General features: G+C 49.0%; 2 protein-coding genes across 3 annotated transcripts in view; both read left to right on the forward strand.

Moving 5' to 3' along the window:
• SOS2 (SOS Ras/Rho guanine nucleotide exchange factor 2) overlaps positions 1–12,267 on the forward strand; it is a 52,334-nt gene extending 40,067 nt beyond the window's left edge. Inside the window, exons 14-23 of the mRNA XM_084522285.1 lie at positions 513–732; positions 1,672–1,791; positions 2,537–2,699; positions 3,421–3,538; positions 4,066–4,238; positions 6,107–6,223; positions 7,692–7,953; positions 8,870–8,911; positions 10,061–10,170; positions 10,503–12,267. Coding sequence (XP_084378411.1) covers positions 513–732; positions 1,672–1,791; positions 2,537–2,699; positions 3,421–3,538; positions 4,066–4,238; positions 6,107–6,223; positions 7,692–7,953; positions 8,870–8,911; positions 10,061–10,170; positions 10,503–11,012 — 1,835 coding nt within the window. The 3' untranslated portion in view covers positions 11,013–12,267. The remainder of the gene's footprint in view (positions 1–512; positions 733–1,671; positions 1,792–2,536; positions 2,700–3,420; positions 3,539–4,065; positions 4,239–6,106; positions 6,224–7,691; positions 7,954–8,869; positions 8,912–10,060; positions 10,171–10,502) is intronic.
• A 3,892-nt stretch (positions 12,268–16,159) lies between these two features.
• On the forward strand, positions 16,160–20,335 carry VCPKMT (valosin containing protein lysine methyltransferase). 2 transcript variants are annotated; one of them, XM_084522287.1, is made up of 6 exons: positions 16,160–16,405; positions 16,564–16,674; positions 16,844–16,916; positions 17,849–17,968; positions 19,218–19,322; positions 19,873–20,335. In XM_084522287.1, exons 1-6 carry the CDS (start codon positions 16,185–16,187, stop codon positions 19,882–19,884), a joined length of 642 nt encoding a protein of 213 aa, XP_084378413.1. In that variant the 5' UTR covers positions 16,160–16,184; the 3' UTR covers positions 19,885–20,335. The 2 variants fall into 2 exon arrangements, with proteins under 2 accessions (XP_084378413.1, XP_084378412.1); XM_084522286.1 differs by having other exon boundaries at positions 16,165–16,405; positions 19,932–20,335.
• Positions 20,336–27,287: the final 6,952 nt, after the last annotated feature.

The following is a 27,287-nucleotide window of genomic DNA, read 5'->3' on the forward strand; positions in this document are numbered from 1 at the left end:
TCTTGAACTGCTGAAGGTACTTCTTGTCTTGTCCATGATGCTGTGTACTGTAAATGTTGGACTGATGGTGTAAGCATATTTTTTTTAATCTCTTCATTATGTTGTGCACTAGTACAGCATATTGCAAAGTTTCCAGTTTAAGCTTGTTTACTTTTTTTCAGTTATTTTCCTTTTAGTAGGTGAAGCTAGCAGTCAAAAAGATGATGGTTGCAGTTTAGGGGAAACAGTAAAATGCAGTGTGTGCGTGGTCACTTGTCTCCCACTAAACATGTCAGTAGATGCATTTAAATGCAACTGGACACCCAAAAATTTGTTGGTGTGTCTGTATTTGCAAACTGAGATAAGTGCAAGAACCCATAAGACAAAAATAAATAATGAACTGCAAACCTAATTAGCTTTCCTGCAGAAATGCAGTATTTTGAGTGCATGTGCGTATTTTGTTGTTTTCATTAAACTATTAAAAATAAGTTAAGATGACATTAAAAACGTTTTTTATTTGTTATGTTTTGTAGGAAAATCCATGAAGAAGTGGGTGGAATCAATTGCTAAAATCATCAAAAGAAAGAAAGCTCAAGCAAATGGGATCAGTCACAACATCACCTTTGAGAGCCCGCCTCCCCCCATCGAGTGGCACATCTGGCGCGTTGGGCACAGCGAGACCCTGGACCTGATGACTCTGCACCCCATAGAAATTGCTCGGCAGCTGACGCTTCTGGAGTCTGACCTGTACAGGTAGAGGTCTCTTTGTGCTATCTGAGCAAGAAAGTTCATAGAATCAGTCAAAAGTACGTCCCCTTGTTTTACAGGGTTTATGGAAGTAGGTTTTCTGTTTGGTACCGAAATATACAAGAGAAAAGGTGTTTTTACATCTCTATATGAGATTTCTGATAGCATAACTGAATAAATACAGTAGTTTAGGAAACTAAAGTATTATGAGTAGGTAATATCAGTTTATAGTCTCCTTGTTAAAAGCAAACTTTGTTACATTAATAAAAAACTTTTATTGTGTCATAAAAAACACATGATTGTCTCTCCCCCTTTGCTTAATAGATGCATAGCAAAGTCCTAGGCGTTACACACAATATAACTTACAGGACTGGTACATCGGGGTCCTCTAATCTAGTTCTGAAGAGTTTTTTAGCCTGGTATCATAAATGCTCTGCTGTTTCTGTGCTTTGTTGTTACTGATCGTAAATAAAGCTAGCCTCGATGTGAGAGCTGAGTTTTGCCAGGTAGAAGTTCTTTAAGAGCTTACGAAACAAAAAGGTGAAGCATCCTTTAATGCTTCAGTGATAACAGGTTTTCAATGGAAATAGGTCACTTTTCCAGCAGGTTGCTCCAAGTACTTTAGCTTCCTATTAAAAAAAAGATTTTAATTGCCTTTAAGATTCTTTCTTCTGCCTTCAGGAGATTAAACTTAACTCCTTTGTAATTTTCTTATGTGGAAATGCTTATTCAAAAATGCCAATTTCAGTTAAGATAAAAATGGATTTTCTCCTATCCGCAAGTACTCATCGAAAAGTTATTTTAAGTAACTGTTTTTCTTATACTGGGTTGTATTTGTGAAATACCAAGTCGTGATTAAGGGAAGAAATAATCTTTTAATGCAAACACGGAACACAATTATTATTTATATTGAACAATCCTGTTCATCTTGCTTTATCATAACAGGGCAGTACAGCCTTCTGAACTCGTCGGTAGTGTGTGGACTAAAGAAGATAAGGAAATTAACTCCCCAAATCTATTGAAAATGATTCGTCACACTACAAATCTTACTCTTTGGTTTGAAAAGTAAGTAAAGTGATGGTGATTTTAGTATAGTGGCGTGAACTCCTTCTGAAATTGAGAAACGTTTTTGTCTTCCTTGAATTCTGTTGCCTTGAATCTTGAGATAGTAGTAGAGTATTACAATAATTTCAGGTTTTATTTCTAGGTCCATGCCATGCCAATCATGTGTTTCCTCCATTTTAAAAAAAAATTAAATAAATGGATTTTTTCCAGTACTGTCCACATGGTCAACATGTGCCCTGCTGTTATTTCTACAGTACATCCAAGGGCACTGAAGGCAATGCAGGACACTTTTCTGCATCTCTTTTGAAAATCTGTTGTGTCTATCCCCTTAGCTTAGTCTCTCTCCCTTCTTGTGATGCATCACTAAGGACTTCTGAAGACATGGCCATGCTGCAGTCAAAAGGGTGTAGCAGTTTGTACGTGTATACGTAACCTCATGAGCTTAAAATGCTATCATAGATACTGCAGCATGAGAGGGTCACCCTGCTTACCCTGGATTGTGCTTGGGTCTTGCTTTATTTTAGAGTACGTGCCAAAATCATCTTGTTATTTCAACCTAAACATATATAATATGTGATTACATAAATTTGTACTTGAGATTTTTGACAGTGCACCAAACCGTGCCTGCTAGACACACTGTACAGTTTTCACTTGGACGTTTTGCTAGCTACTAAATTAATTTGCTAGCTTGCTGAGCTTTCAGGTTCTGTTTATCAGTACTTCTCAAGTTACGTCTTTTGATTAGGTGCATAGTGGAAACCGAGAACTTCGAAGAGCGGGTGGCTGTGCTGAGCAGGATTATAGAAATCCTGCAAGTTTTTCAAGATCTGAATAATTTCAATGGTGTTCTGGAGATAGTCAGTGCAATGAACTCCGTGTCAGTGTACAGATTAGATCACACGTTTGAGGTAAGCTCTGGGCATTGCTCTTGAGAAAAAAAATAAACAGAATCCAGAAATGAATCAGGCAAACTTCATAAGTGAAATCCATATTGTACTTGCTTTCTTAGAAGAAAACAAATTAATTATGAGACAGAGTTACTTTAAAAGTTACAAGACAACATGAGATGGACTGGTTGTCTCAAAGGATTTGTAACAGGAAGTGGAGCTTTTCAGCAGATGTTTTCTCACTTGTATTCAGCTCAAAAAGGGGAAACAGCATAGACATTTGATTGTTAACTTGTCTGAAATGAACCCATTGCTTCAGTCCAGTGTTTTATGTGTGTGAAAGGGGAGGGTCCCAGGGCAGAGAAGCCTGGAACACTTGAACAGCAGAATTTCTTACCTACACAAGGACCGTGGGGATAGAGGGGCATAAGAGGGGATAGCTAAAGCTCAGATTTCAGTTCATGAGCACTTTTGCATGAGAGTCTCTGACAATTCACATTGTTAAGAGACAAAAACAAATGGTTGCTGACTGCTTTAGGTGGACACTAGGAAGAGAGGCTAGGAAGAATTATTGAACTGATGGTGCTGTAGTCAAGAGCCATTTACAGAAGAGGTTCTTTCAAATATTAATTTGAGTTTCTAAGTTTTGTTAAGAAACCTAGGTAATTATCTTGTATTTTCTAACCGTGCTGTTGAGATCTGCATAGCTTCTATTTTGTTTTTTTTCTCTTTGACAATTTAGGCACTACAGGAAAGGAAAAAAAGGGTTTTGGATGAAGCAGTAGAACTAAGTCAAGATCATTTTAAAAAGTACCTAGCTAAGCTCAAGTCAATCAATCCACCCTGTGTGCCTTTCTTTGGTAAGTAACACCAGAATAGGCTAATACTGTGTGTGTTGTCTTTCTTAAATTAGGTTTGATGCAGATGTGTTAATCTTGCTTATAGTAACAGGTGGTGTTTTGCTCTAAAAAATATTTATTTGTTACTTTAACTTCCTAGGTTTGTAATGATTTTAGACTTAGTGTCTTGTATATAAAAGTTATTTTTCTAATTTAGTAATACAGATTACTGGTATTATTGGTATGAATATTACCCCACTTCATTTTACTCTGCTTCTGCATTGGTGAGCTGATTGTGGCAATGACCTGAAGATGTTTTTCTAAATTCGGGATCTCAGGTTAAGGAGTTGAAACATCTTATTTCAATAATACATTGTTCCTTTGTAAAATGCAAACTTAATTCATTTTTACCAGTTAGTAAACTGTTGGAGCGTTAAAGGGAATGGTCTACCTATACTTGGACTTTTTTTTATCATTCATTCATTATAAAGAATGAAATTAGATCTTAGAATAAACATGAACTTTCAAATCCATTTCTTTTCTGTCAGGAATATACCTAACAAATATTTTGAAGACAGAAGAAGGGAATCCTGACTTCCTTAAAAGACAAGGGAAAGAATTAATTAATTTCAGCAAAAGGAGAAAAGTGGCTGAAATCACAGGAGAAATCCAGCAGTATCAAAATCAGCCCTACTGCTTACGGATAGAGCCAGAAATTCGGGTAATCAAAAACTAAATATCTCCTTTGGGGGTAAGAGAAGGAAAAGAATGCATACAACCAAAAATGGTCAGTCATTCTGCCAGCACAGACCTAATCTTGTGTGATCAGTGACCATCAGAAGAGGGAGGAAATGGTGGCTGGTCTGTGGCAGCAGACAACAAAAATGTTGCAGCAAAGGGCCAGCTGGAGCCAGGTATCTGCTTTCTTGGGTTCCGTGTTCTGGGTCTTGCTCATCCCCTTGCTGGTCTGCAGCCTGGTATTGGTGAGGTTTCCTAGCAGCAGAACAGTGCATGAGACTCACTGACTGAGCAGCAGAACTTGGGAAGAAAAGTCAGTTTATTTGGGCCTAAAGCACCGGGTGTAGCTCCCACTCTACCAGGTTGCCCAGCCTGGCCGTGGACACCTCCATGGGGCATCCACAGCTTCTCTGGGCAGCCAGTTCCAGTGCCTCACAGCCCTCCATAGAGGTGCTCCAGCCCTCTGAGCATCTTCATGGCCCTCCTCTGGACCCTCTCCAGCATCCCCACATAATTTTTGTGCTGGGGGCCCAGCCCTGGACACAGGGCTCCAGGTGGGGCCTCACAAGGGCAGGGCAGAGGGGCACAATCCCCTCCCTGCCCTGCAGCCCACCCCTCTGGTGATGCAGCCCAGGACTCAGTTCCCTTCTGGGCTGCAAGCAGGCAGTGACCCTACTGACCCAGCCTCCTGACACCGCTGCGTTACATAAACGGGGCACGTGGAGGTGTCAGCCAGCACGAGCTTGAGAAATGAGAAAGCCTCAAGAGGTTACTTAGATAAGAAAAACACCCAGTGCATCCCAGATCATTTAAAGTAAATTAAAAGAAAACGATGGAACCTGAGCCAGGTAAAGGCAAGTGTTTGTGTAGAGGGGTAATAATGATTGAAAAGAATAGTTTGAAGTACCCAGACATCTTCCTGAGTGCACAGCTAATTGTAACCTTTCCAGAAAACAGCTCTGTGCATAGCTCTCTCAGCTTGTGAACAGCAGCAGTCAGGAAGCAACAAAGAACTTGGTTACATAAAGAATGAAATGGGCAATAATGCTGGTGTTTAAAATGTTATTTGCATTGTGTGTTTAATTGCTGTGGACATTTCTGGGAAGGGTTTTGAAGATTTACAGTATTCTCAAGCCAAGAAGTGAAATAAACTCAAGGGATGGCAGGGTTTGCGCTTTAAAAGTAAAAAGAGCAAGTAGAAAATGTTGTAATTCACCACCCAGAGGCTCCAGCTGCACCAGGGAGCTTCGTTCTGTGCCATGCCCTTGGTGCCAGTCCTGCCTTACCATGCCTTACCTCCTGTCCTCGTGCCATATCGCCAGATTCTGTCCCTGCCTCTGACCTTCCTGCTTTTGTCCCCTGTCCCTTCCTGTCCTTTGTAGTTAACTGATGACATCCAAAATTCCCCTAAAAATGGCACTGGCAAAATAACACTTGCTTTCACTACCGCATGATCTGATTCGGCTCCTTCCCAGATCTGTGCTGTTACCTGAAGGGAAGTGTCCAGGGCACGGTTGTATGGCCTGGAACACTGCCAGGCTGTAAATGATCAAGAAGTTAAAAGAAATGCTGGCAAAGTGTACAGAAAACTTCATTTTACACGTCTGGGTATTTGAAATAAGGTCGTTTATTTCAGGAAACTTACCAGGATCTTTGATTATTTCTTGCATAGTATTTTTTATTTATTTATTTTTATCAGGGAGCACTCCACCATCTCTTTTTCCTGTCAAAAAGTTACAGAATAGTGAAGAGCTAGATTTTTCATTCAAATTCTTGCTCTATGCATGTGGGTTTTTATTGTTGCTGTTTGGTTGTCTGGTTTTTAATGTTATTGATGCTTGTTTCATTTAGAAGTTCTTTGAAAATCTCAATCCTATGGGGAAGATACCAGAAAAGGAGTTTACAGATTACCTGTTCAACAAGTCATTAGAAATTGAACCTCGAAACTGCAAGCAACCACCTAGATTTGTAAGTCTTGGCCTGTAAACTACATAGATGAAATCCACTAGCTGCCAGGAAAAAGAATACTTAGTTAACTCAGTAAGCCATGTACATTTTCTCTGGAATTCTGTCTCATGAGATTAATTTCCAGCAAAATGTGACTTAAAAATATTTTTATTTCAGGGGTTTGTTGTTACTGAAACATACTGCCTTTAGCTTATTTTGGAATGAATTCTTCTTTTCCCCCAAACCTAAAATATTACAGTTTACATTTGGGTTTCTTACCTTACAGTCATTTGGTAGAATATGCAATAACATTTCATAGCATCAAAAGTTGTTATAAAATATTAATATTAAGAAACTGTTTTTGTACATGTTATATTTTCTTTAATAAACTTAATTTCTATTATTTATTTGTCTAAGCATCTTGTATTACTGCAAAAAATTGAAGTGCAGCACAGAATTGACAAGGTACAACCTTCTTGCAGAGTAAAATATGATTTGAAGGTGTAGCTGTGTTTAAAAAAAAAAAAAAAGCTGCTGGGGCCTAGAGTTCTTTTTTTAAGCAGAGAAATACAGCTCACAAGAACACTTGATTTCTACATGTTGTAATTGTGCATTTGAGTAGCTGGAAATTTATCGAATTTTTAAGAGCCATCAATCATTTTAGCAATCTCCTTTTAGAGGAATGACTAAGATGATATTGCAACTATGGCAAGAAACTGGCAGAAATTACTGGTGCAAAAATGCTGTTTACAGTAATTTCTCTCTTCTTTTTTTCTTCCTTTTCTAAAAATAGAAACCCATACTGCTTTCTCTGTTATCTGGGCATGAATTCTTTATAGCTTGTGTCTTCCAAAGTAGACATTCTTATGGGAATTTCAGGAAGGTCCAGTTCTGGGTGCTGTAATGTGGTGGAGTCACGCACACCACCACAGGATGGGAACGGAGCTCGTCTTCAAAGCATGGGCTTTGATCTGTGCTGTGTTACACCTGAGTCTGATGAGGCTTGTTTCAGGCACACCACTAATGCGTGTGTAAGAATTTCAGACTGATTCACCCAGCGTGCATACACGGCATGCGCCTGAGCTTGTCCGTAGTCCTGGACACATGCAGGGGCCTGGAGACTTTCACATCTTACGTTGCTGTTATGTGAAGCTCTTCTGCAAGCCTATGGAGGCACTCGAAATAACTCCCTGCCAAGATTGTGACTTGCTCTTCCCTCTATTTTGTCATGACTGACGTGCATCTGAAATTTGACTATTTGTTCTTCATAGCTGTGAGAATATTTAATAAGCTGGAAAAAAAGATTTTTAAGCCGCATCCCTAACTTTTCAGTAAGCTCCTGTAGTACAGATAACAACCTCAAGGCAGTTGCAAAGAGGCTGTAACACTTTCATATGTATTTGACAAGTACCTTTTAAAATTGCTCGTAGAGACTTGGTGATTTTGCTATCTGCAGTGTTAGCAGTACTAACCAGCTTTATTCCTTCAGCCTAGAAAAACAACGTACCCCCTAAAATCTCCTGGGATAAGGCCCAACACCGGCAGACACGGCTCCACCTCTGGCACCTTGAGAAGTCATCCATTACCACTTGAAAAGGAACCGAGTAAGATAAGTTTCAGTAGAATTACTGAGGCAGAGCATGAATCAACAGTATCGGCACCAACTTCTCCAAACACGCCGTCTACTCCACCAGTCTCTGCTTCTTCAGAGTTCAGCGTATTTTCAGACGTTGATCTCAACAGTTCTTACGGTAAATATGTTTTAATAATTGTTGCTGCTGTCCCTCGGGGTTCCAAACTGTGTTGGTCTGTGTGCCAGCCTTTAAAAAAAAATCATTGCAAAATTTAGTTGTGAACGATTAAGTTCTTGAATCAGCGCTGTATGTACTGCAGTTTGGAACTGCCTGCCCTAAGTAGTTAAATAACAAGGGATATTTCCAGTCTTTTGGCCTACTAAAGCTGAGGCAATCTGTTCTGGGAGATGTCCCCGTGAGGCTTTACAGGGACTGCGCCTGCTTTACCACGTATGGCACCTATGTAAAGAGAGTGCTGAGAGCCTGGCGTCCACGCCAGTGCATTTCAGGAGCATTCCTGTGGACTGAACACACTCTAGTGATTCTGGTTTCGTTTCCTTTGAAGAGAATCCAGTCTGTATATTTGGAGATGTGAACCAAAGCGCCAGAAAGTGGGGGGTGGTCAGGGCGCTCGCTGCAAAATGCGGTCTTGATTAAAAAATGATCCTCTTAGCATAGATGCACTAATATGCTGCCAAGCTTTGCTTGTAGCTGTCAGCAGCTCCTTGGTCTTAGGAGCAGCCTGTGAGAGGCCTTGCCTCTTCTCAAAGGGAGCTGCAGACTGGGCAGGCAGGTTAATCCTCATGGGGGGTAAGTGACAAGATCTATATGGCAAATGCTGAGGGCGTGTGGGCTGTAGGGGAAATGAATGACAACGTGGTGGTGTCCAACAGACTGTAATAATGAAGTTTTAATTCCCAGCATAACTTAAAATCTTTTGTTCAAGAATACTTTTCATAGGAAAGCTTAATTTGTGTTAGCAGTAGATAAACTTAGAAAATCTGGTCGTCTTTGAGGTCATTCACGAGCATGCTTTGTGCTGTAGTGGAGATGTTCTGTCTGGAAAATCTTTAATCTGTTTTTCATTTAACAGGTAACAATAGCATCTTCGCTCCCGTCACTTTGCCACAGTCGAGTGAGTACTGTAACTCTATTAAATGTTTCCTTTAACTTTGCTTTTCCTGGCTTCAGGAGAGCTGAATAGTAATTAAATGGTCTCTGAAATCTGGGATAAAATATGGACCGTGTTCGTTAAATAGAGTTCTGAGGGGAGTTTTTACAGGCTTTAGATCAACCATCCAGTAAAGCAGTCTAAAAAATCTAAGAACTGTCTGATCTTTTTTTTTTCCCAGGCCTCTAGTATGATGTTGCTTCTCTTTTGAATGTCCTTGATGATTGTTTTGTTTGACTAATGATACAAACGAAGCAACCTGATAATTTAGCATTACCACTCAGTGAAAATAATTGTTCTATTGCTGGGGAATTAAGAGGTGCTTTTTGTACCACAGCTGTGAGGGAAATCCTGTATTCATCTGCCTTTTGAGCTTCTCTTTTTTCACTCCCCTATTACGCAGACATATATAATCCATAATATGAACATTTCAAACTGGAGAGCGCAGTTGCCTGATGCACTGGTATAGAGTGCTGTGCACATTGAAGCAAAAAAGCAAAGGTGTGACAAAAGTCACGTACAGGTTTTGGGTTTTGCTGTTTCTTTGAGGATTTTTTCCTCGGTAAAACAGAAGAATTTGGAACGTAATAAAACGCTGTGGGAGTTATCACCATCTCTTCAGTGCAGCGTATAATTCTTCTGCTTTAGAAACGCTGCAAAGCTATTAACAAAGCCTCAAAACTTCCAAATTTGAGCATGTACCCATAGGGCCAAGAGAACAAACTTTCCACTCAAAAGTGTAACTGAGCCGTGTGGCCAAACTGCAGGTGCTGTGGTAAAGAGGCAAATTCTGCAATACAGAGAGGATTGCAGTGCAAGTTGTTGAAGTACCCGCTAGGAGTTGACTTCATTTTATTTATTTTTGGGTCCTTTAGCATTGACTGCTAACTGCTGACGTGTATCTTTGATTTTGGAAATGGGAGACCACTTTGTAAAGAGTATATCTGATGAAAGCAATGAATGAGAGTTTCATACAGCTGCAATGTAGTGGTTCATGTTGCTGTTGAACACAAAGATCTGCTTGTTGGAATTTCATCTAGTTTGGTGTAATATTCTTGAACACGTTCCTCAGATATTACACAAGCAGTAAAATACCGGCTCTTCTCTCTCCAGAGACTTTCTTCAGCTCGTGGGGTAGCTTTCCTAAACTAAGTGACGAACCTCAAAACCCTCCCCCGCTTCCTCCTCGCAAAAAGATGGATCAGGATGCTTCTAACGCTAAGGTATATTTTCCCTGTATTGAACAGCTTTGATAATAAATCACTGAACGTCTAGCCAGGTTGGATTTCGTTAGTCTTTTGAAGAGTTGGCACATTTCAGATGCAGCGCTCCAGTTACTCCTTTTGAAGTTTCAGGTTCCCAGTGTCCAAATCCTGCTTAGCTGCTTTGGGAACATACCGGTCATAATCAGATCAGAGATAGGGCTATGCCAGTATCACATTTGTGACAGCATCAGTAACAAACTTGAAGAAAATTCAGCAACTCTCAGGAGATAATGCTCTTCTCATAACAATCTCCGTTTCTTACGGTGCCTTTTTCTCTTGTAATGCCGTAGGGAAGTTTAAAATCGGATGACGATCCCCCCGCGATCCCACCCCGGCAGCCGCCACCTCCAAAGATACAGCCTCGTGTTCCTGCTTACGCTGGCTCCTTCGAGCAGCCTCTGCACAGCCCTCCTCCGCCTCCCCCTCGGGACCCTCTTCCTGAGACTCCGCCGCCAGTACCGCACCGGCCTCCCGAACACTTTATCAACTGCCCCCTCAACCTGCAGCCGCCGCCGGTGGGACGCTTGCACAGAGATCCCGAGTGGTTCAGGGAGGCTGGCACGGGCCCCAGCTCTCCTGGCACTCCTCCCAGCACTCCCTCTCCACGGGTCCTGCGCCGCTGCTGCGTGACCAGCGCCAGTCACAACAACCTGGTCCACCCGCCCGCGCCCCCCGTCCCGCCCAGGCAGAATTCGAGCCCTCAGTTACCCAAACTGCCACCAAAGACTTACAAAAGGGAGCTCTCCCACCCGCCTTTGCACAGACTGTCTTTGCTAGAAAATGCAGAAACTCCTCAATGACCTTAGCCATAGTAGTCATTGACACTGGAATAGTATTTGTAAAGTTCCTTTTTTTTTTTTATTTATTCGAAGAAGGCAGTGTATTTTAGTACTTTTCACAAATTATGCTCTTAAAGTGCTGCTGATCAAACAAAAAAAATAGCTTAAATTGGAAAAATAAGACGACACACACTCTAGCCTGCGTCTGTTCGACAGCATTACCCTCAGGTGATCAGCAGCATTGCCTTGTTTCACGTCCTTAGTGCCGACAGTTATGCCAGTATACAAAATATATCTTTTTGCACTGTAAACTACACTAATTGAGTTTAAACTGACATCATTTAATTGCACTGAGCCAAAAAAGGTGCGTCTGTGGATTTTTTTTTTCCAATTTGAGCACTAGTGGCCTTTTTTCAAAAGAACAATGGGATGATTACCCAACGGCAGGATATACAGCGTTTCCTGATTTTAAACCTCTGGCCACTTGCCTTCTAACTCTGTGTGGGCTTGGAGGTTCGTGAGTGACAGCTACTGTTCCCAAATATTTTAATGCCATGTCTTAATTGCCATTGATTTGCTGCTGAATACAAAAAAAAAAAAAAGATTGAAATCTAAAAGAAGATACCAAAATACTCAGTTGGTCGTGATTATTTTGAGGAAGTATGAACAAGGACTGCCTGTCTCAGATACTGGAAAGGATCCCTAGTACTTAGCATGCATCTTGTTCAGATGTGCCTTTTTGTTTTGGTAGGTGAAGATGTCTTAAGCTAAAGAGTTGTCTACTGTTCTGGAGAACAAAGCTATATGCCATGTATGTACAATTGTTTATATTGTATATTTACAGATAATGCTAATAACCTGTATAAATTTAAGTGACGTGAGGCCTATAATACAGTCTGCTACTCTCGCAATCCTACACGGTCAGAAGTGTTTCCTCTGGCTTAGGAACAGTCTTGCCTTCCAAACCTAATACCTTCCTTTAGATCTCACTTAACTTAATCGTGAATCCATTTTGGAAATCGGTAGCATTTAAACCAGCAAACACTTTAAAGCTTTATTAAACTTTTTAAACTGATAAGTGAATGGAACTTTTATTTGCCAGTTGAACTACTTGTTTGAACTGGTGTGAGAGTGAGTCTGTTTTACTGGTAGTACTGTAGCAGCATTTATAAAGTGGTCAGAAGCCACATTTTATTTACTGGTCTGTGGCCTTTTACTGTGCTTTGTATCAGAGTTCTTAACAAGATTAATAAATCACCCCAGTCTTAATTTTCAAGAGCTTGAGCAGTGCGTGTTCCTTGTAAGGACAAGGTTTGGAACTGGATTTAGTAAGTCTGCAATACAAAATGCCCCAATTTTCCACGTTGCTATTCTCAGCTTTTGTTGTCATTTCTTCTGCAATTGGGTCCACACCGTGCTGCAAGCAAAGTTTCAAGGAAGCTGAGCGTGACACATGACAGCTCCCTGGGAGCGTGTCCTTTCCCTCCACCTGCTAACCCACCAGCTAGATGCCTCAGCCCCTCTAGCTGGAGAAGTGGTTTCCCTTTTTTCCAGTTCCTGTCTGGAGGCTGAGCGCTGCGGTGGGATTTAAAGCAGCTCAGGCTTCCAAGTCACACTGTGGCTTTTCATCAGCCTGCTTATGTTGCTGCCACCGTGTCAGGCACTTCCTCAGGAAGAGGAGAGACAATACGGCTGGGAAGGAGTGCTAATTCTCTTCTCCTGGGAAGATGCATCTTGCTGTCTGTCTCTTGGACATGCTTCTCCTGCCTGTCCCCTTCATGCTCCTTTCCTGAGAACATACAAATGTCAGCTTTTTGTACCTTCCTACACAAGTGCTTAGACCAGAAGCATGTTCCATATCCCGTATTACAATGCAGCATAGCTTTATTTTGGTTCTGATTCAGCAAAGTCCTCACCAGATCGCTTTAAGCTGAGCATCTGCTGATTAGTAATGGCCCTCCATGTATGTCAAAATACTTCCCTCCATCAAGACCCTGAATAGATCAGTGTGAAGAGACCTCCAAAGACCATCTAGTGCAACTGCCTGGCCATTTGAGGGCTAACCAAAAGTTAGAGCATGTCATTGAGGGCGTTATCCAAATGCCTCTTGAATCCTGACAGCCATGGGGCATCAGCTGCCTTGCTAGGATGCCTGTGCCAGTGCCTGACCACTCTCAGGATAATTTTTTTTTTCCTGACCTCCAGTCTGAACCTTCCCTGGTGCAGCTCAGTGCCTGCCTCAGTGCTTCCCCTGCTCAGGGAGCTGTAAAGAGCAAGGAGGTCTCCTCGTGGCCTCCAGACTGGACAACCTAAGTGTGCTCACCTCTCCTCACAGGCCATGCCTTCCAGATCCTTTGTGAGGCTCCAGCTTGTGATGGAGTTCAAGCAGAGTGTGAAGCTGTGGCAGAAGCAGTGTGTGTTTAGTAGAGCTCCCCTTGGGATGACACAGGGGCACACCGCTCACGACAGCCTTTTTTAGGTGATGACTTGCATTTTATGTTTCCAGCCTACAAAACACATAGGGAGGCTTCACTTTTTAATTCTTAAACCTAATTGTGAAAGAGTGGCTTGGGGTGGAAGTTCTACATTCAGACGGGAGCCTATGAGTTTATGTTGTGGTTTTGACAGCGGCAGGTCCCACAAAGCAAGCGCCCAACCTCCTCCTCCTCCTGGTGCCTCTTCAGCCGTATTTTGTTGTGCTCTGAACTGGATGTGGAAAAAGATCCCCTTGCTTTTCACAAGGTGGGCTTGGTGTGTCACTGCCCCTCTCATGAAGACAAGGCTGAGAGCTGGGACCTCACAGCAGCCTGCCAGTGCCTAAAGGGGCTGCAGGACAGCTGGGGAGGGACTCTGTCACAAGGTGGGGTGATAGGACAAGGGGGAATGGCTTTAAACCAAAAGAGGGTGGGTTTAGAACAGACATTAGGAAGAAATTCTTCCCTCAGAGGGCGGCGAGGTCCTGTCCCAGGCTGCCCCAGGAGCTGTGGCTGCCCCATCCCTGGCAGTGCCCAAGGCCAGGCTGGATGGGGCTGGGGGCAGCCTGGGCTGGGGGCAGGGGGCCCTGCCCATGGCAGGGGCTGGAATTAGATGGGCTGTGAGGTCCCTTCCAGCCCAAACCATCCTGTGGTTCTGTGAAGTGAATCAGCACTGGTGGAGGGCCAGTAAAGCTCTAGCCAGAGGAGAGGAGAGCAGGAACCTCTTAAATTAGATCTCCCGATAGAGGTAATAATGAGGAAACATGTTGCCCAAGGTATTTGGGCAGTGCTAGAAGAACACGCTGCCTGTGCTAGAAAGCAGCAGGAAAACATTGTTCCCGGTTGCATTTCCCATGCGTGAAATATTACCCGTACCTTCACGGAGCCAGTTCTGAAGTTAACTCGAAGTATATAAATCACAGCATGATTCAGAAAAGAGGCCTTGCGTATGGATAACTTACCGCACAATTAAACCGTCTTCCAAGCATAACAGGAGCTGGAAAATGCAAAAACAAAGAACTGTTCCAAAGCAGGGCAGCAAGAGCAATGCCAGCAGCTTTAAAAGTACAGCGGGTACAGAAACGCGCATTCCCAAAGTAACCGTTCTGCTGTGGAAGTGGTCAGAGGCAGGCAGGTTCCCAGCAGCGTGGTTCGCTGGAATGCCAAGATAGCAGTAAATTAACATTTCAGCTACTTCGTAATTAGAGGGGTGGATAAAAAGAGCAAAAAAAAAAAAATGCTAGAGGAAAAATGTGAAATTGCTGGGTTTGAAGTTGGCTGGTGTGGGAAAAGGCAGTTCCCTCAGAAAAGTGCAGATAAACAGATGGAATGTGAAATCGCTTAATAGCAAACGAAACATGTTGCTGGTTTCTTTCAGTGATCCTATTTCGAGTTACTGGGTTTTAGCAGTTCCTCCTGCTCTGGAGCCAGGATAATTTCTTCAGGCACTATGACTTGGCTACAGCAGATCCAGAACAAAGGAAAAAAAAAAAAAAAAAAAAGAAACCATCTTTAACCATCTTTTATTCTTTTTTTTTTTTTTTTTTTCTTTCCAGATTTCAAATTTTTCCAGTTTTCAAAACTACACCACAGGTCTGAATGGCCCGTTCAGGATTCCTACTAAATGCAGGAACTCCTCCTGAGGGAAGGGAGTAAGCATCAGTAAGAAATGCTAAGAAAGAGAGTAATTAAAGTTTCCAAACATCGAAGGAAAATAACAACAAAAAGCCTTTGCATTTAACGATGTTGACTCACAGTCCACTCATATTCAGCTGCTTTTTTAAAACCTTGGAAGTTTAAATGTTGGATGAGGACCTCGAACACCTGGGACTTGCAGCAATGCTGTGGCATTAGGTGGGACTGCGTGCCCACAGCGCTTACAGGCTACAGCCTCTGGTTGCATGGAGCAACTTGTGGAATGGGTTTTGCTTATAAACAAGCTGGAAAGATGCTGGAAACTGATCATATGCTCCCCGTGTTTACACAAACACACATGGAAAGCGAACATCTCCAGGTGACATTGGGCACCTGCAGCTCTCCCAGACACCTGCACAGTGCTGGTTTCCAGCCCTGTGGTTTTTTTGGAAGAGCAGTTAGTGTAGGGTGAAGAGAATGGTGATAGAAACCCATTTTTCCTCCACAGCTGACTTTCCTCTGGCTGGCATTCAGCATCAGCCCAGCAGAACGGGAGGGCTGGGCGAGGAAGGTGGGACGAGGGCCAAGGATGGGGATGGGGTAACTTTCTCCATGGGGTATTCACATGGAGGTTTTTCACCTCTTAACTAAACTCTGGCTTTTGTGGAGAGCATGTACAAGATTTTAATGACCAGACAAGCAGGGACTGCTGTTTTCTTCCCTACAGCAAGCATGCCCGTTAGCGTGGCAGCTTTACATTTGCCCCTGTGCTGCCAGCAAACAGTAAACTCAGGTGGAAAGGGATTTTTTCTGTCAAGCAAGGGCAGCTCAGAATACACTTTCCTATAGCAGCCAACGTACAGGTGAGTTTAAAAAACAGCTTATGGAGCACTTCTAACGAAACAGCTCCATGTGAGACCCCCGCTACTTCAGCGGAGAGCCCGATAGAGGCTGAGCAGGGGGATCACCGCTCCCTGAGGCGCCGTCCCCGGCCGCCATTTCCTTCAGCCCGCCGCGGCCGCCATGGCGGCGGGGCGGTGCCCCTGAGGCGGGGAGGGGCCGCGCCGCCTCAGAGCCCGCGGCCATGGCGGCGGCGGGCGGCTTCGTGAGGGAGCTGGAGCGGCGGGGCGGCCCGGCGCTGCGGCTGGAGCAGCGGGCGGCGGGCGGCGTGGGCTGTGTGGTGTGGGACGCGGCGCTGGTGCTCGCCAAGTTCCTGGAGACCGGCGCCTGTCCCCTCGCCCGCCGAGCCGTCCTCGAGCTGGGCGCCGGCACCGGCGCCGTGGGGATCATGGCGGCCACGCTGGGGTGGGTGAGCGGAGCCTTCCCCTCCTCCTCCTCCTTCGGTGCATGGAGATGTGCGAAAGCCGGGTTTAAATCCTCTCCCCCTCATAAAAAAAAGAATAAAAAAAGGGGGTTGTGCATGTGGGGAGGTGCGGCCGTGAGGTGACCCGTGTGTGTTGTAGGGCGAACGTGACGGTCACCGACCTGGAGGAGCTGCAGGAGCTGTTGCTGGTTAATATAGAGAACAACAAACACCTCGTCACGGGGTCAGTCCGAGCCAAGGTACTGAAATGGTTTGTATGAGCCTTGAATGTTCCCGTTCTGCTTCCCGATGTTACCAAATGTGAAAACGCTGCTTCGGAATGGAAGCACAAATCTCTAACTCTGTGCGTGCTCACTTATATAGCGCAGCGTGCTGTGTGACGGAAGGCAGCGCTCACCTTTTTCTGCTTCTTTTTTTAGGGGTGAAGATGTCACGGAGTTTCAGCCGCCCCCTGATTACATACTCATGGCTGATTGCATTTACTACGAGGAGGTAAATGAGGCCTTCGCGAAACCTGCGTAGAAAGCTTGCCTGGGAGGAGTTGGGGGTTGGCGTGAGAAGTGTTCAAATAAATCCTGTGCTTGTGTCTTGCTCCCTGTGTCTTAGAGGGCTGTGTAAAACGAGGCTGAAAAGGGTATTTTTAACAGATTTAGGGCCATCTGAGACTCAGCCAGAGACTTTTTTTTTTTTAAATCTTTGTAGTTATTCCCTCTCCTTTTTCTTTAACCTTTCAAGTGAAGTGTGAATGAAAATGTTTCGACTGATAGCCGTGAGCTGTCTTGTGCATTGGCAAATGGAATCTAACTAATAGTGCCATCCCTGCACTGCTCGTGCCCCTGTCACTTCCCTTAGGAAGGGAGAATTCGTGCTTCAGCCAAGCGGCTGTTGCAGCCTTCCCCCAGCTCTCGCCCTGTAGCGCTGTGGGTTGTGCACAGAGCAGAGAGCTGACAGCAGTCGTCAGAAAAGGGAAATGACCCGAGGAACCCCGTGGCCCAGCGCTGTTACAGTTACCAGCCCCTTGCACTGGCTCCCTGGTCATGCTTCCATATGTAGGGTTTGGGATCCGAGCCATATTCCAAGAACCCTTAAGAACACACACTTCTGAAGTGTGTCAAGAAATAGTCATTCTTGCGTGCCTCAAGGAAGTGCCCACTTCAGCGCTGTGGGATGTTCTTGGCTTTGATGCTAGTTCAGTTTCCCTGGTCAGTCTGTGAAAGTCATCTTCTGTGCAATCTCACTTTCTCTTCTGCTTTCCAGCTTGGCCCCATGTTCTTTTTGTCCTAGATAATGTACTAAAAATAACTCCCTGAAAAGCAAAACTGGAAAGTTTTCTCTTGGGTGAAGACTTTCTCTAGTTAGAGGGTATCGTACCAGTAAAATGAACTTGAAATCTAAGTGGGAAATTCTTAACCTCTTTTGGGCAGTCGTTAGAACCGTTACTGAAGACGCTGAAAGATCTGACTGGCCCTGATACGTGTGTCTTGTGCTGTTACGAACAGAGGACTATGGGAAAGAATCCTGAAATAGAGAGAAGGTACTTTGAGGTAAGTGTTTTTCACATGGGCTTTTTGACCACGAGGAAAATAAGCAGCCAGACCTGCGTGGGTTTTTAAAATCCTCTCTGTCCTGTGATGCTGCCCAGATTTGCAAAAGGGACCCTACACATCCAGCAATATCTGTCTGTATCAGGATAGGCAGGGTAATTTATATAGGAGCAAGAGAATTCACAATTAGTTGTTGTCTTCTTTCTGCAGCGATTGTCTTGATGTTAGCAGAAGTCATTGGGAGGATTAAAAAATAATCTGGCGAAAATCTCTTTTTTCTTTTAACGTGTTCAATTGAAAGCATAGGGAAAACATGGGTAGAGTTTTCCAGAGTAGCTCAGGAAAATCAGCTCCTTGCTAAGTGGTACAGCTGCTTTTGCAAACATTTCTGCCCCCCACCGAGAGAGCATTAATAGGTGAGGTGATTAAAAATAGATCAGCTGTATCTCCTGAGCAGGTCGAGACACAAAACACTGGTTACGGCTGTGGGGGTGACGGTCAGTGCAGGATTGGACTCTGTACCTGTGAAGCCTGCTGAAAAGCAGCCCTTGTACAGGAGAGCTGGTTTGTATGAAATAATAGCGCTACAAAAAAAAGGAAGGGCAAGAATTCCAAGGTGATTTGTACGTGTTAATAAAAGCGCCTCTTTGGTAATTAGCCTTGCCTCGAACTCTTGCAGGGACCTGACTGTGAGGAGGGTTGCTATAATTGAGATGGGTTCTGATGAGGTACTGCTCCCACAGTAAATACAATAGGTGTAGGTGTTCCTGGATGGGTTCTGCTTTCCTGTAATTTATTTCCTTCCTTAGCTTGTCAGGGTTCAGCCAAGTTAATCTTCCAAGCGCTGTTGCAGGGTTGATGTGTTTTTGTTTTCTTTTCTCTCCAGCTGTGAAGGTTGGCAGACAGAGGCAGGTGCTGTGGTTTGGCGTAGCACTTTGGGGATGGGAGGAAGCAAAACCTTCTGTCAAAAGCTTTAGGGTTTTTATTTTGTACGTCGCAAGATGTCTGTAGCTTTGAATGGGCACGGGGTTAGCTAAAATGAGGGCAAATGTGCTGCACTGGGGGGAAAATGGCTCGCCTGCTTGTAAAGGCCTTCAGTGGAATGGTCTGAGCAAGGAGGCTCCAGCCCCGTAAGGATTCCCACCTTCGTGGGGCGTAGTGTGGGACCTTTTAAATCGAGTTTGTCTTCACGTGTGCTTAGTTCAAAAGGGCAGTGCCATTTGAGTTATTTTGTGTCCTCTCATAACAGCTGCTTCAGGCGGACTTTGAGCTGGAAAAAATTCCCCTGGATAAGCACGACGAGGAGTATCGCAGCGCAGACATCCACATCGTGAATATCCACAGGAAGCAAGCGGTAGGTTCATTTGGCCGGCGCGGTGCGCGTTGCCAGGAGTTAACAGAGCTGCTGTTTGCTTGGCACCGGTGGAGCGTGCCGCAGCTGAAGCTGTAAACTGGCTGTGAAATACCGTGAGGGACCCCGTGGAACTACAAACCAGAACTGCGCTGGTACAAAGGAGCTCTTTTGTTGCGGAGTTCTGCCAGGTGCCAACCTTTGACTTCAGCAGGGCCGCCTTCGAGCCGTGCGCCGACTTTCTCTTCTGTTTCCGCGCTGTGTAGCACGGTAGAACCTCAAAGCTGGAGTTTTGAAGCACCAAAGTAGTAAAAAACCAACGTGCCCACTGCTGCTTTCAGTACTGTGCGCTCTGCTCTACCTCCCTCCTCCCAAAACCAGCCTGTAGAGGTGGTACTTCGCTCCCTGTCACTGTTAGAGCATTTTTTTGGTTAACACTGAGCAGACAGGCATGAAGAAAGTGCTCTGCGTAAGGTGCTGGCGTTACACGTGGGTCCAGTACTTAAACAGAAGTGGTCCAGTTAAAAGTCTGTACTTTTGGGGTTTTTTTCAGATGTCTTCCTAGATTTTTCTGTTGTGAGATCTTTGACCACGTTATCTGTCCTCTGGCAGCTGGCTGGAGCTCTGGAGACGACGGAGAGAGCATGAAACAGCACCGCAACGGGACTGCCTGCAGCGTGGCTGGTGACTCACCCGCGGAACGCTGCTGGACTTGGCACGAGGCGCGGGGAGGAGCGGGCTCCTTCCCCCAGATGCCCTGATAGCACCGTTCTGAGCGCACACCGATCTCCTGCTGCCTGCAGGAGAAGAGGAAGGCCAAAACGGAACCAGAGCTTAATCCAGAGCTGCGCTGGTTGCGTGGTCGGGTTACTGCCCGGCCGAGCACTCCCAAAGCACACCCAGGGGTGCTGCGCGGAAGTCTCCGTGCCATAAAGCAGCACCTCCCACCCCCTCCGAGGAGAAACCCCTGTGAGGGGGCTCAAACAGGCCCAGAGAGCCACTCAATAAAACTTTTCCACTCGAGTTGGGCGTTTGGTGGTTTCTGTGTCTGTTTCTGCGTTGCAGAGGTCCCGGGAATCACACTGCAGGAGCAGGGCAGCGTGGCGGTGGGTACAGCGCCGAGAGGATGCGCAGATGGGCCTGAACCTGGGCAAAATTGTTCTTTCTTTTAACCCCATCTGAATTCTCTTATAATAAGGGTGCACAGCGTTAAGTTGGGCCACCTTTAAACTCTTCTGGTGAGCAGGCTCCTTGCTGCAGGTGGTGTTCCTTACCCAGCTGCCCCTTGCTGCTGCGCACTTGGAAATTAAATTTCAGGGGAAAACCGCTTCGAAATCTAATTTCAGGGGAAATTGTGCTGCTTCTCCGTACGGGGAGGCATCCCAGGCTGGCTGTGCCATCCCCCAGCACGCCGTGAAATCAGGTCTGCTGCAGCAGCGATGCTGCCCGGCGCGGCTTATAACAGCCTGTTCCCTCAGCCCCTTGCTGCACGCTACGTGCAGCACACGCAGTTCCTCCTCCAGAACCGGCAGCGGAGGCGCTGAGTCAGCAGCTCGTGCACAGGGAGCCCTGTTGGGAGGCACCTGGGTGCTGTCTGCAGCCCTCCTCCTGCCCCCGGCCCCGCTTTATATCCGCCGAGAGCGCTCCCAGGGAGCCCCGCACCGCGCTGCCCCGGCTTGCAGAGCCCGGCGCGGGCGACGAGCGAGCGAGCGCGCGGTGAAGCGAGGCTGTAATTTGTCCTAACCGCACGCGTTATTTGTTAACTCTCTCTGCAAAAAGCTCCTTAATTAAAAGGTGGCCTGCAGGAAGAGATTTACTGGCGTTGTTCGTGCCAGCCTGATGGGGCTGGTGGAAAACCTCACCCGAAAAGAAGCCGGGGGTACCAGCGGGGCCGCGGGAGGTGCTCCCCGCTGGGGGTGCAGGGGTGCAGCAGCATCTCCCAGGGGGCCGGTGCTGGCGGAGCAGCTGGGTTTTATCTGCGGGGTTGTGTTCTCAGCACTTCCTTTCATCTCTTTCTGAAGAAAAAAGGAAGTCGTGCTTCTCTCCTCCTCGCCTGTGCCTCCGGGCCCTCAGCTTGGGGTGTGCAAAACTCGACAGTGCCCGAGCTGGGGCTGGTGTGGGGTGAGGGGGACACTGGGGGGCACATGGGTCCCCTCACACGCCCTGAAACCCCCTTGTCTTGGTCGTACCCGCTATGAGGGGATGTGAAACCCAAAAACTCTGCCCCTGCTGCTGCCACCCCGGCTCTGTGTGGAGGAAATGGCTGCTGAGCAGGGGGAGGCCCAGAGCACGGTGGTCGCCTCTGTGCCTCTTGTTCTGCACGGCCCTGAGGTGAAACGGCTGCTTTTGGGGAATAAAAGGGGGATTTTGGAAAGGGGGGTCAGCATCCTCCTCCTGGCTGCCTCCCAGTAAGGAAGGGGGCCTGCAGGGGAGCTGGGGAGGGAGCAACACGGCCATGGGAAGGCCGCGTGGCCGTGCCCCTGCCCCATTCTCTGTGTGTTGTGGCACCAAAATTGGGTTTCCACCCTAGCAGGGGAGCAGCAGACGCTGCACGCTGTGCTTCCTGTGCTGCACGGGGCCACCGAGCCGTTTGCAGGAGCTATTTAAGTCGCTCACTCGGAGATCAAAAAGTCACATCCGCGGGTCCTGTTCCTCCCCGCGCTCGCTTTCTGTGCTGTCAGCCCCAGGAGCCCCCAGCCCCGACCCGAGCCCCGCGGCCAGCTCCTGCCCTGATCCTACAGGAGGCCCCTGTTGGCCTCCAGGCCTCGTCCTCCTCCCCTCCATCGTCCCATCGAAGGGGAAGGACGGAGCTGGTGGGCACAGAAAGCGGCAGCTGCAATCCTGGAAGCTGTATCCGAGGCCTCTGGGGACATTTCTGGAGGCTGCCCCTTCGGGATGAGGGCTGAGCCCACCCCAGGGCTCGCTGTGGGATGTTTCACCCCTGTCCTGAGGCTGTGTGGCCTCCTGCAGGACACCAAATCGCTCCTGTCATTAGCGTGTTGATTATTTCTGCCCTCTGGAGCTGCCATGTGGGATGCGGGGGCACCTGAGGGCTCCTCGGAGGCGGTGTCGATGCAGGGTTCCTGCTTCGGCTTGATTATTTTTCATTATTTTTTATTCCTCTTTCACTTTTGGGCCTGGTTTGTATGCTTTTTTTTTTTTTTTTAATTTTTTTTTTTTAAAGGCTATATAAGGGAGGAAGCCACCATGGGAGGAAGGGAGTTGGGGACACGGGGAAGCAGCCGGGCTGGAGGTGGCTCTCTCTGCGTGGGGTCCCAGCCCTGGTGCTGTGCCTGGTCCTGGTGGGCTGGGGCACGCAGCACACCTGCTCCCACCCCTACCCCTCTTTTCTCCCCGTGCCCAGCCACAGGGGAGGTTTTGCTCATGGTGCTGGAAGGATCGGAGCCTCAGGGCCCCATCCTGCTGTGTCCCCATCCCGCTGCTGGCGGCGTCCCCGTCCCTGCTGAGCCCACACTTCCCATTGTGCCCCGAGCCCTGACTCATCGCTCTTGCTGCCGGCTGGGCCGAGCTCATCTGCTGCAAACCCTGAGCACAAACCCTGGTGCGGGGCCAGCCGGGGCTCCCCAGCTCGTGGGCACTTTCTGTTCCCCTCCTGTGGCTCCAGGGATCGGCCGCCTCGCCCTTCGCTCCCGTCAGCTCCCGCTGCGCTTCGGCTGAGCCCTGGCCTGCGGCTGGACGGTGTCTTATGAGCCAGGGGATGCTCTCCTGAAAAATAGCCCAGCACGCCGCCTGTGGCTTGGCCTCTGCTCCCCAAATCAGGCTGAGGAGCAGGGTACGAGCCCGGCTGGGAGAAGCAGCGCGTCCCCAAACACCCAGGGCACCCCCTTGTCCCCTTCACGGCACCCCAAACCCCTCCCCGCGGTGCCATCCCCGGCGGGGAGCTGGGCTTGGCTGTCCCCAGCTGCCGCTTCCCCTCGCGGTGTGCGGGTGCTAAATCCGGCACGGCCGTTTTGGGGAAGTGCCTCGCTTCTGGGGAGGGGGGGGGGGGGAGCATCTTCTCCTGGAGGGCGCAGCAGTTTTGGGGAGGGCACCTCACTTTCTTGGGGAGGAGCGCATCATTTTTTGGGGAGAGCGCGTCGCTTTCCTCTTGCAGATTGCATCATTTTGGGGGGCAGCGCGCCGTGTTTGGTGGATTTTGGGGGTTCAGGGGTTGCTTTTCTCCCTCTGCTCGCAGCCCTTGCCATCGTGTACAGGCCCAGGGTCCCTCCGAGGGCTGCAGCACCCTTGGGGGCGCGGGGCCCCGCCGCACTGAGTCACCCCGGCAGCGCGGGCGCTTCCTGCCGCAGGAGCCTCTCCGGGTGCCTTCCTGCTGCAGGCAAGAAAAACCACGGTGGCAGCAGCTTCCCAACGGGTTTTGGGTTTTCCCTCCTTGATTTTGCCAGGACTTTTGGGGTCGGTGCACGCTGCCGGCACCCGCAGCCTTCCATAAGCCCCCCAGGGCGGTTTCGCACCTCCCGCCCCATTCCCTCGGCCGGCTGAGTTTAGGCACCGAATTTCCCTTTGGGTTGGAGGCAAGGAGTTAAGCAGCTCGGTGCTTCTGTGGATTTGGGCCAGATATTTAAAGATCTCGGCGAGGCGAGGGGAGGTGTGATGTTCCCAAACACCTCGGGGCTCCTGCTCCAAGCGCCGTCCCCGCTCCCAGCCGCGGGCAGCGGGGGGGAGGCAGAGAGCGAGCGCCTTGCTCGCAGCTTTGGCGGTGTCAGTGGGATCAGTTGGGACTGGGGGAGCCCTGGAAAAACGCTGGCTGTGCAAAATGCCCCGGCAGGGAAAAACTCAAAAACTGAAAGGTGTGGGAAGTGGCGTGGGAAGGGATGGGGACGGAGAGGAGCCATGCGGGCAGGGTCATGCGAGAGCAGCCATGGGGTGAAGGGGACAGGCTGCAGCAGGGTGACACGGGGCAATTTGTCAGACCCGTCCTTAACAGCGTCCCTGGAGAGGGGTTTAAATAGCGACGAGGTGCCTGGCAGGGAAGCCCCGATTAACCGGGGTCTGTGGGGCACGGGGAGTTTTTGGAGACGTCCTGCAGCGGGGCCGGGCAGCCGCAGGCTCCCTGGGGGAAGGAGAAGGGACACCCACAGACAACTCCCACAAATTCCCCCTTCCAGCCACTGCTCCCTGCACCCTGGGCTCATTGCCAGCCCCGTGCCGCCTGCACCCTGCCTCGCCCCTTGGTCCACTTGGCGAGGTCGGAGGCTAAACTTCAGCTCCTGACCCCGTTGGGTGGCCCCGAGCCCGGACCGACCTTCGCCCCCTGCGCTCCCACCTCCTCTTCTCCTTTTTCTGCTCCATTTAACCCCCAGTTTTGCTCAGCCCATCCCACCCTTCCTGCGTTCCCCCCCTTTCTCCATACACCCCCATCCTTTCCACCCCACAGACTTCCTCCACCCCACAAATATCTGATTTTCTACCCTGAACTCGTGGCTCCCCCTCGCCCGTCTGCAGGCACCAGCACCGCCACGGCTCCCTCGGCTTCACCCCGCTCCCAGCGGGGTCTGTCGAGGCCGTGTCATCACCGCGGTGCCTTCATCCAGAGCTGCTGCTGCTTAACAGGATTTTTATTTATTTTTTTGGAGAATCGGGTCATGGGAAAAGCCGGCAGCGGCCTCGGGAGCAGAGCGAAGAGGATGCCCTGCCTGCCTCCGCTGCCGGTGGTCTGCAGCCCTGCGGGGACGGGGTCTTGAGGCCCTAAATCAGAGCAAGCAGGACGTGATGGGCACTATTTTAGAAGTGCCAGGGCCTCCGAGCCTCGTGCCATGCTCTACCAAAAAACGGAGAGGAGTGGGGAACGTCTGATACGGCATCACCCCAACGGGGCCACGGCCAAGGCTCCCACATCCCCTCCCCGCATCAGAGGTCGGCACCAAGCGGCAGGGATTGCTCCTCTGCGGGGTCCTTGTGGGGTCCCACCTGCCCCAGGCTTTCACCCTGGGTCTCTGCACCCCTGGGGTTCCCCAGGAAGCCACCGGGACATCGCTGCCCCCCTGCTGGGTTCCCCACCCGGCAGCCCCGGGATCGGTGCGTGGGTAATTAATTGGCTTTGGCTGCAGATTAGGGTGCCGGGGAGGAATTATTGGTGGGGGCGGGCGGGAGCTGCCCGTGGGGCTCTCTATCTTGTTGCTGGGAGCTAATTTCAGTTTTTCAGGCCCCAAAAATTAAAAATTAATAATTATCCATGCCGATTTGGCTCAGCGCGGTGGCGACGGGGGGGAACCTAAGGGATCCCGTGGTGGCAAAGGGGCTTCTGGCAGGCAAAGCAGCAGCGTCTGTGCAAAACCCCAAAGGGGCCGGGGGCCCGGGGGGGACGGGAGCTGCTTGGGACGGGCGGGCAAGTTGGAGCAGCCCGGGAACAGGTAATTCCTGCCGCACCCGGCCGCGGGGATTACGGGCGTAGCCGCCGGGGCGTGCAGGATGGGTGCAGCCCCGATTCAGCTGCAGAGAAAGGAGGACGAGGCACCCAGAGGGGAGCGGGGTGTCCTTTGGGGTGCTTTGCCCCATGGGCATGCGGGGTTTGTGCCCCCCATCCCCAAAACGCCTCGGGAATAATCAGCCCCCAAGCACAAAATCCCCGCGGGGTTTTGCTCCCAGCGGGTCCCCAACCGCCTGCGCCACCTCCGCTTGTTCCTGGTGCCACCAAATCCCCTTTTTGGGGCCGGTTTGCAGCAGGGGAAGGGCTGTGGCACGGCGATGCCCGCTGGGAAACCTCGCTGGGAGCAGGCTCCCCGCCTCACCGGGCTGATTCACCCGCGGCACCCCCGGGTTTCGGTGCCTGGGAACGCCGTGCCAGCCCCGCGGCCCCGCTGCCGAGGTGGGCAGCACGCATCCCGCTCCACTTAATGGGTTCCCTTTCTGCTAATTGGGAGGGGAAGCCAGGAATGGCCTTAATTGGAGGGCGAGGCGGCCGTGCAGAAGGGGCCGGCTGCTTTAGCAGCTCCCCAGCTCTCGCCCTCGCCGCGGCGCCCCCGGGGCCGTGCCGCGGTGGCTCTCCCAGCCCCACAGCTCCCAGGGCCTGGGCCGTGGTTGGGAGCAGGAGCTGCTGGATTCGTCTCGTTTTTAGCCAAATTGCTCAGCGGGTTTCCTCGTGGGAAGGGGTTGAGCCAAGCACCGGTGCGGGGACAGCTCCATCCTGCACCACGAGGGAGAAACCTGGGGGAAAAAATCAGCCCGGGGTGGTGCCGTGCCCCCCGCAGCCGGGAAGAGATGAGAACCCCGCTTTCGGGCCCTAAGCATCAAAAACATTAATTGAAGAATCAAAGAATCCCTTTTATGCAGCAAACATCCCCAACACGAACCCGGTTTCAGGCAGCACAGCACGTGCCGGTGCTTTTAGGCCATTTCCTCGTTCCCAATCTCCTGTGGGGGAGTCCATGGGGAGTTTCATCTCTTGATTTGGGGGAAAAGACGAAATTTCCCAGGGAATTTTGACACCGAGCTGGGACCGGGGCTCAGCGGCATGGCTGAGGCTGCTGCCAGCCTGGGAGCCACGATTTTTTTTGGGGTGAAAACCCCCAGAAGCCATCAGCAGTACCTGGGGGCAGGAGGGGGCTGCGCAGCCCCCGCACCCCGTGGCTGACCCCAGACTTTTTCCCCTTTTTCCATCTTCCCAGCTCAAAACCTCCCGGGAGGCCCAGCCGGGCCGTCTGGTCGCACGGGGTGGGGGGAAAAAAAAAAAACAAAAAACAAGCCGTGTGACTATGAAAATCATATTGAAAGGAGCTGAGCCTTAATTAGGTCACATCCTTCACCAGCAACCCGTGAGCTGCCTGTGCAAAGCGCCGGCCTCGGGCAGGCCGGGGCTGCCTGAACCCCCCCCCTTCACAACGGCTGCACCTCAGGAGCCACTTTTTTCACAGAATCACAGAATTACTTTTTTTTTGGCTAAAAACATCCCCAAAAACCCACCCCGGTGGTGCCGGGGCTGTGGCCGAGCCGCTCAGCGCAGGCCTCGGC

This window comes from Aythya ferina, assembly GCF_964211825.1.
Source record: "Aythya ferina genome assembly, chromosome: 5".
NCBI classification, from domain to species: domain Eukaryota; kingdom Metazoa; phylum Chordata; class Aves; order Anseriformes; family Anatidae; genus Aythya; species Aythya ferina.

Coding starts and splice junctions, on each gene's coding strand:
- VCPKMT (XM_084522286.1), top strand. CDS start 16,185: ATGGCGGCGGCGGGCGGCTTCGTGAGGGAGCTGGAGCGGCGGGGCGGC. Junction 16,406..16,563: donor ATCATGGCGGCCACGCTGGG/GTGGGTGAGCGG, acceptor TGTGTGTTGTAG/GGCGAACGTGACGGTCACCG. Junction 16,917..17,848: donor ATTGCATTTACTACGAGGAG/GTAAATGAGGCC, acceptor TCTTTTGGGCAG/TCGTTAGAACCGTTACTGAA.